Genomic DNA, 13,658 nt, shown 5'->3' on the forward strand with positions numbered 1-13,658 from the left:
CTTTCTCTACTCTAACCTCCCACCTATTATTATTATTATTATTTTTTAATTAGTGCATTATAATTATATATGTGATAAATTCATACATGGACATATTTTAGTAGACTTCATTCTCCAATACTTCCCAGAGCCCTCCCCTCCTCCCTCTCTCTCAGTTCCCGTCCTCTATTCTACAATAGTGTATTTCTAGCATTAATAATATATTTGAGGGCATAGATGATTTGATCTAGCCATCTCATTACACAATATGCCAAGACTAGAAAATCTCCATTTTTTTCTTGAATTCCAAGGAATAGAATGATTAAACCAAAATCATTTTTGCCCTTGAATTATTCAAGGTGCAAATCAGAAAAAAAACAACTTCATGGTGATAGGCGTAGATTAGAAAATTCCATCTCTCAAAGCATTTAAAGCATTAAAGTGATTTCAAAACTACGTATCTTGACATCTTGAAGATTTATTTTTTGCTTAATTGTATTTCTCTCTCTCTCTCTCTCTCTCTCTCTCTCTCTCTCTCTCTCTCTCTCTTAATATACTGGGGATTGGATTGTACAACACTCTATCACTGAATTACATCCCCAGCCCTTTGTATTTTTTATTTTAAGATAGGGTCTCACTAAATTGCTGGGTCTGGCCTTGAACTTGCAATCCAACTGCCTCAGTCTCCTGAGTCACTGGGATTTCAAGCATGCACTACTGTGTCCTGCTTGTCTATTTTTTTTTTCATAAAGTAAACATATACATATGTTTTAGAAGTCCATAGTACAGAAGTCTTATGATGAAAATTAACAGTTCTGTTTTCCACTTGTGCTCACCTGGATCCTTCCCCCAGGTGTAGCATTCCTTTTCTGTTTTCTAGTTCTAATCACTTTCTCTGGGAAGGTATATAAAGATACTTTATTACTTTTGCATCCAAGGATGAATCTCATACTTCTTTTGTCTAAACAAAACAATGGATACTTCATTTTGAATTTTGAATTTTTATTTATTTTATTTTATTTTTGGTTGCTTAAGGCTTACAACAATTCTTGAATATGTCAAGAATTGACATATTTTCTTAGTCTTAAGGGTGGGAAACACCGTTTTCACATATTTCCTCCTTTCAAACATGCAATCCCACATAGTCCCTGCATTTTAGAGAAGCAAGAAAATGCTGGAGTATTTATATGTCAGGTCTGGAGAATTCCTTTGTTTGAGCGCAGGAAAGATGTCAGCACAGGAGGGGGAAAAGAAAGACCCAGACAAAGATACAAATTGCCAAAGTACAAATTTCCTATGGATTTGAGAAGGGGCAATGATAACTTTTGCTTTGAGTTCATATGAGTGGCAGAGGTGTTTGATTTTACATGTACAATTGAATGCATTACTTCTCACTAACCACATGGATACAACTTACCAGTTCTCAAGAACATCACACAAAGGATTGAATTGTCAAATTAGACTCATGAGAGTCACCACAGATTTCACCCAATATCCACCTTTATTAATAATTTCAGGGATACAGTAATTGTCAGGTAAGGACAGAGCAGTAAGTTGTCTGGTCTGCCAATGGGCTAACTTTGGCCCTTGCTTTCCACTTTAGGAAACACTCTGACCAGACTAACAGATAACATGAGATCACAACATAATGGATGGCTTTATTATTTACACGAAAATAGATGCTTTGGTCATGACACATCCTCTTTGGTCACTCAGATGGTTCTGTAGCTTTTATGTCATTTTCTAGGAAACCTTGTTTCATCAATTCATAGATTATAATACTAACGTTTTTTTAAAAAATAAACAATTTAGACAGGCAATACATGTTGCTAAAAATATGTCACAGATAAGGATTTTGCCAAGAAAAATCTACTAGTTCTTTATAACAAGCTTATCATTAGCAAGTTTACAAAAAGCTGTTACCAGGTCAGGATCCTTTCTTTATTTCTCAGGAAGACCTTCCTACCTCTGAAAAGGAGAGTGGACAGCAGCCTGGTGACAGCAATTTTCTTTCCACTGAGAGCATGCACATATTTGTCAGAAGTAGTAAGACCAAAATAAATTCCCATTTGGATCTATTGAAACATGGACTGCTAGACTGTTGTGCAACATTTTAGTTATAAAATGTTGAGAAAAGATTTCACTATTCATATATTAAATGGACATTGTTTTCTTTTCGCCAGGTCTTTGCTGGAGTTTGAAATATGTTTGAGTTATTGAAGTTATCATTTGCTTTAAACAAGAGCACTGGAAATTATGGGGAGGAAGGGTGTGGTTACTTGCAGTGGACGCCAGAGGATGGGAGGAGCTGCAAAGGGAGATGCATCTTTGAAAAGAAGACATAACTTTTCAAAAATAAATTTAGCTCTAGAGCAGCTGAACTTTCTGTGAAGTTTCAGTTTGGGATCTTTCTGCAACAGACTCACAAACGTCTTGAGTGCAATGTTTATTTGGTATGTATATCAAGTAAAGGTAGGAAACAGACTGTTAATACAGGAAGGGGAAGGCAGAACAAAATAAATGTTCTCTTACTCTCCATCTAGCTACTTGGAGGAAACCGGAGTTGACACTGTTGAGGGATTCTGGGAAATGGGATAAAGAAAGTGTTCAAAACTTCTTTGCTTAGGGCTAGTGTTGTCTGGACTATAACAAATCTGGAGATTGACTGATTGAGGTTCACCCTGGTGATAACTATTCAGCACTTCTAGACTGCCATGTGTGAGAGCAGCAAGGCTTTCAGTGGGCTTAAGAGGTGGAAAAAAACATTTCATAGAAACAGAGATGCTGATGCTATTGTTCCAGAGTTCCCCCAATATTCCAAGGGATATGGGCAGGACAATGAAAAATTCTGCTGCAAATAGAGATGTGTGGTAGGGATCCCATGGCATGAAATAATTTACTGTCTAGATATAAAAAGGAATCAAAGGATCAACCAGGACTGACAATTTAGGAAGAATTAACTGTGTGCTTACTGGTATGTACTCAGTTGTCTTATTTGTGTCTTGGGCCTATTGTTCTTGAATCAAACATGTCTTTACTGGATTTTTACTTCTGAGTCAGTGAACTAAGATGAAAAGGAAAAAAAAAAAGTCACTAGTACGAGTCTCACAAAGACAGTCTCACCAATTGGTCTGAAACTTTTCTGAAGGTGGTTCTGTTAGTGTTGAAGTTTAGTGTGATCTCTACTTCAGTCCTGTTACAAATTGGTACCATTCAAATCAAAATCAGAAAGCAAAATCTTAAACTATTTTGTAGTTAAGGCAATTTTACATGAGATTAAAAAAATAAGCAAAATCAGACAACTTTATGCTAGTTCAGCTTTGTCTTGCTCCCATCCTGAAAAAGAATAGAGATCAAGTGATTAAAGGATCATTTATAAATCACTTCTTTCCATTAGGATGTGCATAAAATCTGAATGGAGGAATTTTCATGACTATGTTCTCTGGTAATGATTTATATTTTAGCAATTTTAGTGGTTCTGTGAAATCAGCTATATGCACACAATGCAAATTAAACAGATGAAACTTTTAACTTCATGGCTAAACTTCTGACTTCATGAAAATGGAAATCAAATCACAACCTTTATTTTGGCATTTGTATTGTTTTTATTTGGGGGTTGAAAATCTCTTATAATAAAATGAATGTATAGCAAATTATATTGCTTAAAAATATATATAAAACACAAAAAGCTGACGTGGGAGTCTTATTTTGTGTGGGGATGAATGGTAGTAGGTGTCTCCATAGACCCAAATCCCTGCTCTCAAGCAAGACTCTTATTCTGCCGCACCTGTTTCATAATTGGTTACTCATGAATAAGGGTTACTCTTTTGGGGGTGGAGTACCAGGTATTGAACTCAGGGGCACTTGACCACCGAGTCACATCCCCAGCCCTATTTTATATTTTATTTAGAGACAGGGTCTCACTGAGTTGCTTAGCGACTCGCCATTGCTGAGGCTGGTTTTGAATTTGGAATCCTCCTGCCTCAGCCTCTGGAGCCACTGGGATTACAGGCACATGTTACAGCACCCAATAAGGTTACTCTTCTGAGGACAAAAAAGTGAACTAAAGTATATATATCATGTGAATAACAAAAATAATTATAATAATCCATGTTAGTAAAAATAAGAATTATAGAGCAACTAGTCATATACAATGGTCAAGTCATGTTGAAAGAAATATCTAAGCCTAATGTGAATGAGGTGCTGATATGTTGATTTAGAACACCTGAGGCTGTGTTGGAGCACAGGCATGTGCTTTTGTGTGCATGCGTGCACATACCTGTGTGTTTATAAAGCAGTAGTGGGAAGCCACTCTGGTTCCACCTTTTGGGCTGGGTTAATGAGGCAGAAACAGAATAAGACATGGAAGTACTATCCGTCTGTGCTAAAGAAATGAAATTAATGTCTCCAAAATACATACATACAAAGAGATGGGCTTGGTTTAAAATATATCGCATGTGTGCTCTGGAGAAAGACTGCCCGGCTTTCAAGTTTCAGAGACCTTGATCAAGTCACTCAGCTCTACTAGGTCTCATATTACCCATTACTAAAATGCGGCTGTTTTTTGTATCTTAATTATTTAGCCATTTTTTAGAAGTTAATTTTAAAGAATTTTTAGACATCAAGTTTAAAGCTATATACTTTAAACTGTGCACAGTACAAGGTAAATAATAAAGATTATTATTAAGAGAAAGATCAGTGTGGAACTTTATTATGCTAAATAAATTTATCACTGGTTTGCACATATTTTTCCCTACTTTCCAAATAATTTTTAAGACAACTTTGCTGCACAAACATTGGAAAGAACTCCTTCTCACCTTCTTGTGTTCTGGTTCAAGTGTTTCCATTACAAAAGTATAGTGAGAATTTCCTGTATTGTGGTTCCTAGAGCATCTTAGAAGCTTGTGATTTTTACCACTTATTCATATCAATATCTATACCTATGCTTCTCATCAATAGATGATTCAAGAACATTATTTTAATACATAAATTTTCTTTCTCTTTTATATTTAGTTTTTCCAGCCTTAGCCTCCTTCTCAGCTTCATGATCCAACACCATCCCTGCTAAGGCAGACACATTGTGTCTTCTCTCCATCAAGCCGGGAACATCTTTTCAAATGGCAGGTATGCGCAGCCTCGTCATAAAATTGAAAACATAAAAAACAACCAGAAAAATGCATCTCATAGATTAGCTAATTTCAGAACAGTGCTTTAAAATTTAAAAAGGATGTTTAGGCTTTCTATCTATTAGTCGTTTTGCATTCACTTTACTTTCCTGATTCTTCATTTTGTAAGTTAAGTGTGATTTTATGAAGTAAAATCTTTTGTAAACTTTTCCAACGGTTCAAGTGGCTTCTGATAGGGTACCTCTAAATTTGTAATAAAACATGAACATAAGTGGTTAAATGGTAAACAACAAATTTCTAGCACTGAAATAGAGAATGTCAGATTTTAATGACACGGTGCTTCAAAGTTTTTAATTTAATATTTGTCTTGTGACATTCAAAAATGACACAGACTGACACACTGTACTGTTGTTATAGACAATATCACTCTTTGAGAGTGTGTTAATTTAATTCAGAATCTACTAATGTTGAAATGTTTTAGAGCAAAAGAAAGAAAATCTGAATGAGATTTTTTTTTAAAAGCATAAAGAAAAAAGTCACTTATGTGTCATAATTCAGTGTGCTGTGTTGAACTTGGGCCTCCAACCCACACACTGGTTGTGCCATCTCTCATCACACAGTTTCAGAATGCTCCATGTCATCTCACCTATAGTACCTTCAGAAACCTGTTTATTAGAGCAGATCTTGCATTGAAATTAAGGAGGGGCACACAGTCCCTAGTAGTATTCTTGTGACAATGACAGAATATGTCAAATAAAAGACTCTGAACCTAGACAAAATTTGATTTGATTTTTAAGATGAGTACTTACTAGCCTTAATACTTTTTTCCTCACCATCTAATGGGAATTATATTATATATCTTGTGATTTTGTTGAAAGAAAAACAGTAAATGTCCGTTATATAAGCACATCAAACAGTTTTGCTGCCTGTTGATCTCTTCTTACAGCAGATATTTTGACTTCTTTGCCAAGGTAAAAGATAAGTGAGAAATCTACTGAGATAGAACTCATAGAAAAGAACATGCATGAATTATCTCTCTGAAGAATAACATACATAAAAATGTTGGTATTGGTGGCATTTTGAACAAAATGTCTTCATTTTCCAATCTTCAATTGGCAAGATATCTCTGTTACCAAATGAAGAACTCTTTGGATTCAATCTCATTGGCTTCTCCTCTTATGAACCTCAGCTTCTGTGTTTGTTCTTTAAATCATCATCATATACATTTTTTTCTCTACAGTTTCTCAGATCACTCTGTGGAGATTCATTTCTGGGGCCTTGGGAGTAATATGCCTTTTGTTGATGGCTACTTTGGGAATTTTGCTGAAAATTTGTAAGTTTTTCTAGAAAGTCTATATAAAGATCAAAATTGCAATTACATCATTTAATAGTAAATATTTCATTTTACTACTTTGTAATATTTGATTATTCCATAAACCTATTATTATTCCAAAAACCTGATTAAGTAAATCCTTAATGTTTTTTAACAGCATATACTAAAAAAATTATCCAACCAACATTCTCTCCAGGATCTATGATAGAACTCCAAGAAGGTGGGTTCCATTTTTTGCAAATTCTATGACTGATAAAGAATTAAAGAAACAGTATCTTGTTTTCACACACAGATGCATGAAAAAATATTGCAGTTAGTTCCACAAGTTTGCCTGTTGACTATAGGATAGTCACATTTCATAGTTCTCTAATGTAAAAATGATTAAATTACATTGAATGTCTGTGTCAGTTGGCTTTCTAGAACTGTGACAAATATCTAAAATAATCAACTTCTACAAAGAAAAAACTTATTTTGGCTTCTAGTTTTGGAGGTGTTAGTACCTAATTGGTTGACCCTGCTGTTTTTGGCCTATAGCAGCTTACCACATCATGGTGGAGTCACATGGTGGAATGGAACTATTCACATCATGGAAAGACAGTGGGAAGAGCCAGGGCCCACTATCTCCTTCAGTGGCATGCCCCCAGTGACCTAAAACTGCCCACTAGGACCTGTATCACCTCCTGATGACACTAAGCAGGGAACCAAGTTTCTCACCCGTGGGTCTTTGGGGACATTCCAGGTCAAACCTAGCAGTGCACCATTATATATCTTATAAATAGAAAAAAAAAATGTTTCGTTAGTTTGTGTTAATATTCTCTGAACCATAGTTTATATAGGAGATTCCCAAAGAATATTTGTAGAAAAACAATAATAAATGGCACACAATTTTTAAATGAATAAGTAGCATTGAAAAAAATTTAAATCTTCTGAGTCATCTAATATTTTTTTTTTCTTAGTGTCTGACTGCTGCTCTTGCCCAGAAAAGTGGATTGGGCATCAGTGCCACTGTTATTTCATTTCTAATGAAAGAAAAACTTGGAAGGAAAGTTCCCATTTTTGTGCTGCTCAGAATTCCAGTCTACTTCAGCTCCAAAACAGAGATGAATTGGCATGTACTTTATTCTTGTTTCCTACATTTTATTTGAACCCATAAAATATACTATATAAGCTGAATACTTTGACTTATATTTCTAATCAGATAGAAAATGAATGGTTTTATATATATATATATATATATATATATATATATATATATATATATATATATTTGAACCAGAAACCTAATAATTTCAACCTGGAAGCAATCATTAAAACCTATACAAAATTCTTCAAAGATTTACATCATAACCACAAAAATCTGGATAAATACAACAAACTTGTCAGCAAGAATTCAAAGAATAAGCAATAAGTCATTATTTTTACATGTTAATCAAAGAACCAAAAAAGTGACTTTAGAAATTTGAGTTATTCTAATCTAGTATATAATTTCCTTTGTAATTATATAACTTTTGTCAATCTTTCTGTAATATAATATAGAAGCACTAGTATAGTGTGTGATCATAAAAATTATCAAATTCTTACAAAAAAATGACGAAATTCTTAAGGTACAGGTAGGATCTGTGCTGAGCATAGGGTAAGAAGGTTGTATTCATGAGATTCATCCTTCAAGATATTGTAAATTTGGAATCAGATCTGATCACTGCTCCTCTCTGAAGGAAGGGTTATATGAAAACTCTTAAGTTCATTTATGATGTTTCTCATTCTTTTGAGAAGTAAAATTTTGTAGTAGTTTCTCTTCACAAATAAATGGGTCTAATAAATTAGAAATTTGAGGCATGTGACTATAAATTAGAAGCTAAAAATGATTTCAGATTATGTAATGGACAGGCTGAATCTTATTCTGAGCTCTAACTTTCTTTAAAGTATTATTATAACCAGACTGGTGGTACATGCCTGTAATCCCAGTGGCTCAGGAGGCTGAGGCAGGAGGATCACAAGTTGAAGCTAGCCTCAGCAATTTAGCAAGACCCTAAGAAACCTAGCAAGACTCTGTCTCAAAATAAAATATTAAAAAGGCTGGGGATGTGAATCAGTGGTTAGGCGCCCCTGAGTTCAATCTCTGGTACCAAGAAAGAAGTATGGAATAATCCCAGAGTAGATTCACGTTTGATTAATATGCTTGTCTTTGTCTTGAAGCAGGGTTTCATGAACTCTTCTCATTCATTTTTTTGGATTGGACTTTCCTACAGTGAAGAACATGGTGCCTGGTTGTGGAAGGATGGCTCATCTCCCAATCAGGATCTGTAAGTTTCTGGCCATTAAGGCCTTTTTTCATTTCTTTCTTTTTTTCTTTATTTTTTCTTTCTTTATTTTTTTATTTTTTGCTTCTTGTGAATTTATCCTTAGTTAGTTCTGACTAGGGAAGGTCACATCCAGGCAGGGTGATTGTAGCTAATATTACCTGTGCAGGGCACGAATACACGTAAAACAAAAAAGACATAACCATAGATCCACTAAGGACACTCCTCAAGTTTAGGTTCAATGACATGAAAGTTAGTGTACTCTTGTTGACAGATACTCCTTTTTTTTTTTTTAACCTTATTACAAGCACTTGGAAGTATACATGTTTGCACTGAGCCATCTAGAGAAAAATATTTATTATTTGTTCGGATAAAGACCCAGTATTATTAGCATTCTCAAGTATTCTGGGCTTATTTTCTATGTTATCTTTAAATGTAATGTTCATTCATGAATATGGGATTTGTAGAGTCATACAATGACAAAGTTTATGAACTGGTTTGTTTTCCCAAATTAGGTCAACTAATACTTCTTAAACCAAGTAGAAGTAAAACATACATGTAAACCATTTATGAGCACAGTAAACAAAATAGAACGAAACAAAATAAAAAATTAAAAAACTGTGGCCTCAATCTACCGAGTATAGAGAGAATAACTTAATTTTGTGAAGTATTGTATGCTAAAATCATAATTATGGGTATTGGGAAAAAAAAGAATAGTTTGCTAATATATCACTTAAAAGCTTTTAAAAGTTCTACCATTTAATAAAATAATATCCCTGAACATTCATATTTCTTTTTTTCCATGCTAACATTTTCTTTTTGTGTTATAGATTTCCATCATCAGAAACTTTAAATCCAAAGTCCTGCATAACATATAATCCAAGGCGAAATATTTTGGATGAACCCTGTGAAAATACAAATGGCTTTATCTGTAAGAAATAACTGAGTTAACTGTTTCTTGAGGCAGTGAGGATGGACAGTAAAGGTCCGGGATTCCAAAGAATGGTACCTTTACCTCTAATTTTTTAAAAATCTACTTCTGGGGACTATAAAATGTTTTCAATTGTATTTTATCATACGATTTTTATGTATTTGAAACCACGTATTTTAAAATTGATGGAATTTGAACATCCACATTTGAGAGACAAGAATTAAGATAAAGAATTTCATGAATATTTTACATTAAATGTAATTTTATACATACACTTGTATGAATACTCTCTGAAAATATTTAAATAAAATTTAATTCACACCAAATAATATATATCAGACATGTCCTTTCAATCTTTAATATGGCATACTAAACTGAGAAGTGTTAGGCTCATCTCACTTTCTGGAAGTTAAAATAATTTTTAATGTTCTTTGTTGTTTCCTTCTGAACATACGTGTATATTCATACACACACATATATACACACGTGTACCTATTTAATTTAGAGCTGAAAGTACAGTATAACAAATTCCTCATATGTATCACTGAGAAGAGAACCTATCTCTACTTCCTGTCAATGGTCTTGAGTTATACAGAATGACTGTAAGCAAGTGTTTGGTCAAACATTGGTTCTCCTGGGATTGCTTCCATATTTTGTAAGGGTAAAGGGAATTTATGCCCTAGTCACAGGAATTTATTTCTTTACTCCACAGGTCTTTCTTGTCTTATGCTTATCTTCCAGGTAACAGAGTCACTTACACATGAATAAAAGAACTTATTCCTCTTCCTGAAATTATGTGTCTAACACTAAACCATTTCTTTTTTGGGAAGGTAGAGAACAACCCATTGACATACTGAGGGATTTCTGAGTATGTCAAAGAAGGGGTTGGGACAACATAAAGCTTATTGCCCGTGATGTGGATGCACTTTTCTTGACATTACAGTTGTCAAAAGCTCATGTTCTTTCATAAGCGTTGCATGTGCATGTTAAGAAATTTGTTTTGATATGTCTACTTGCTTTATGTCTTTATATTTTAATAAAATAACAATAATTAAGAACCCAAAGTTTATTCCTAACATATAAAGAGCACATGTAAGCAAGTACCTCCTAAATTTTTCACATTATAAATATAATAGTTCTACACACTGATCACTTCACATTCTTGTATGAATATTGACTTAGGAAAAAATTCACCTGAGTTACATTAGAAAAGAGACAGGGTAGAATACCGTATCTTTAAAATGTTTAACTTGGACCAAGTGAGTTTTTACACTGTATTTTGTGAAGATTAGAATGTTCTGAGGATTTTTGTCCATGTGATCACAAAGTAATGTTTCTAATTATTATTTTCAAGCATAGTGCTAACAAACTCTTAGGGGAAATAAACAGTTTTTGGTACTCACTTCTTCATCTGCTTGTCCTATTCCCATGAGGCAATTCCTTCTGCTTTTATTTTGCTACTTAAAGTGACAAATGAACCAAAGCTGACTTATGTGCATTGTTTTTTTCTAGTACAAACGTCAAAAGCTTTAAATTGATTAATCAAATTTTAATGGAAAGATAGCATTGTATTTCTTAGAGTATACAGTGTTATTTTTAAAATATCTTTATTTTTATGTGGTGCTGAGGATCGAACCCAGTGCCTTACACGTGGAAGGCAAGCACTCTATCACTGAGCTACAGCCCCAGCCCCAGTGTTATGTTTTTAAGTGTGCATTTTGGATCGGTTAAATCTGACTTCTTAACTAATGTGTCACCTCATGTAGTTATCATTTTCTATGGTGTGAACAAAAAATACTTTATAATTTTCAATAATACAATATATCATCATTAACTGTCATTATCTTGGTGTAAAATAGATCTCTCACCATGTATGCCTTTGATCTAACTGACATCAACTGTTTTCATGTAGCCACACACAATACATGTTTACATTCTTACTTTTCACATCATCACCCCCTCAGATGTTCAGAGACTGGTCTTCCTTTTTTTTCTGAGCATTCATCACAGCTGCAAGAGTAACGGAAAAATCGAAAGTTTTAAATATGTTTTTAAATATATATTTTAAAACATATTTAAGTATATATTTAAACTATGTTGGATGCTGTCTATTTTAGAGAGTAAGCTATGCCAAAAATTGTCTCCAATGGGAGAAGAAAATTATTTTTGCCTCTCAACTATAATTCATGTTTTTTTCAGCTCTCAATATTTCAGAGCATTTTGATGGCTTAAAAGGAGAAGACTATTCACCCCAAACAGTGTCTCTCTCACATGGTATCATATTATTCATACTCAGTCCAAACTCATCTGGCCTGCTTCATTTTTCTCTTCTTCTCTTAATTATTGTATTCTGATTTTCTTCATTCTGAAAACATCTTTGTAGTCTTTGAGGCAGGACAGAATTCTTTGTTACATAGACTGTCTTACCAAAAATTTTCCCTCTAATTTCTAATATATTTTCTGGGGAGAGACACATTCTCCCCCACATTCCCTCTTTCCCTCCCCCCTTCCTCCATCCCCCGTTCCCTTTACCAAGAAATAAGAAAGTGTGCATGGAAATATCTAGTTCACTAACACTCTATGCTAGAGATGGAGCAGAATAGGGCAAGTAAATGTGAAAAGTACACATATAATAATAGAATAATTTTGCCTAGAGTCACTTTGTATTTTCTTAATTTCACACATAACTAAAAATAATGAAAAAGCAGAAAGTATAAATATAATGAAGACAACAACCTTGGAGAGAAGGAGAACAATAGAACACCATGACTCTGAAATGCTTATCCCAGTTCCCCAAATTCTAGACAAGAGAACAGGAAAGCAAGTCTGGGCTAAGGTATACAGATACATAGATACATATTATCTTTTTTTTCCCCAGAAACGTATACTTTTATCTTTTTAATTTAAGATTTTAAAAATATTTTTGTTATTTTATTTGTTCTTTTTAGATATACCTGACATCAGAGTATATTTTGACATACACACATGGAGTATAACTTATTCTAATTAGGATCTCATTCTTGTGGTTGAACATGATGCAGAGTTACACTGGTTGTGTATTCATTTATGAATATAGGAAAATTATGTCTGATTAATTCTACTTTCTTTACTATTTCCATCCCTCCTCCCCTTCATTCCCTTTTGTCTTTTTCCAAGGAACATCTATTCTCCCTGAAGTGGGCACCCTCTTTCTCCACAGAAAAGCCCTCTTCACCATGGCTAATTTGGGGATTGTCAGCAAAAAGAGTCCAATGTAGATAAACTTCCTATTTTCATGTCACCCTGTTTTACTTGGCCACTGGCCAAGAAGATACCAGCACTCCAGGTGCTGGACACCCCCTTACTAGTTTTCACAAACATATTCAGTATAGTATTTAGAAGAAATGTGTACACAAGTCCTCTGGCCTTGAGCTGGACTTCACAGAGATGTCTACATTTTTAAGATAAGTTACAATTGGGCTCCATGGTAACAGTTGGCAGGGGGAGGAAAGAAAGGGGAGAAGAAGCTCTCCCCTTCTCAGGTGTTGTCCTTGAAGAGTTAACTTGCCCAGAAGAGTGAAAGAAAAAGCTGCTTTTATGTGAACTTCTGCACACTGTGAACTTCTGAGCCCCTCCCCTTACTCTCTGGGTATAAAACTCTGAAACTCTCTGAACTCAGGGTTCAGGGGGATTAATTGATTACAGCAAAAGCTGTGCCCCCTGAACCTGGCTGCAGCCAAATAAAACAGTTTCCTGCTGTCTTCGGTGCCTTGCCTTATTTGTCCCTACAACATCCCCACCTCCCCTTCAGGTGTGTTAGCATCCACCTATCAGAGAGAACATGCGACCGTGGGTTTTTGTGGATTGGCTTATTTCACATAGCATGACAATCTCCAGATCCATACATTTACTGGCGAAAGTCATAAAGTCATTCTTGTTTGTGGCTGAGTAATATTCAACTGTGTATATGTACCACATTTTTTTTTATCCATTCATCTGTTGAAGGGTAC

General features: G+C 34.5%; 1 protein-coding gene across 1 annotated transcript; it reads left to right on the forward strand.

Annotated features, from left to right (window-relative positions):
- Nucleotides 1-2,340: 2,340 nt before the first annotated feature.
- Nucleotides 2,341-9,972, forward strand: LOC308658451 (natural killer cells antigen CD94-like). The gene is given in 9 exon segments (XM_081311149.1): nucleotides 2,341-2,432; nucleotides 4,993-5,103; nucleotides 6,346-6,438; nucleotides 6,596-6,658; nucleotides 6,973-7,041; nucleotides 7,044-7,067; nucleotides 7,395-7,546; nucleotides 8,635-8,741; nucleotides 9,569-9,972. Coding segments are annotated over 8 exon segments (627 nt in total). The 5' UTR covers nucleotides 2,341-2,432; nucleotides 4,993-5,096; the 3' UTR covers nucleotides 9,681-9,972.
- Nucleotides 9,973-13,658: the final 3,686 nt, after the last annotated feature.

The sequence above is a fragment of the Spermophilus citellus genome, assembly GCF_964194105.1.
Source record: "Spermophilus citellus genome assembly, chromosome: 10".
In the NCBI taxonomy this organism is placed as follows: domain Eukaryota; kingdom Metazoa; phylum Chordata; class Mammalia; order Rodentia; family Sciuridae; genus Spermophilus; species Spermophilus citellus.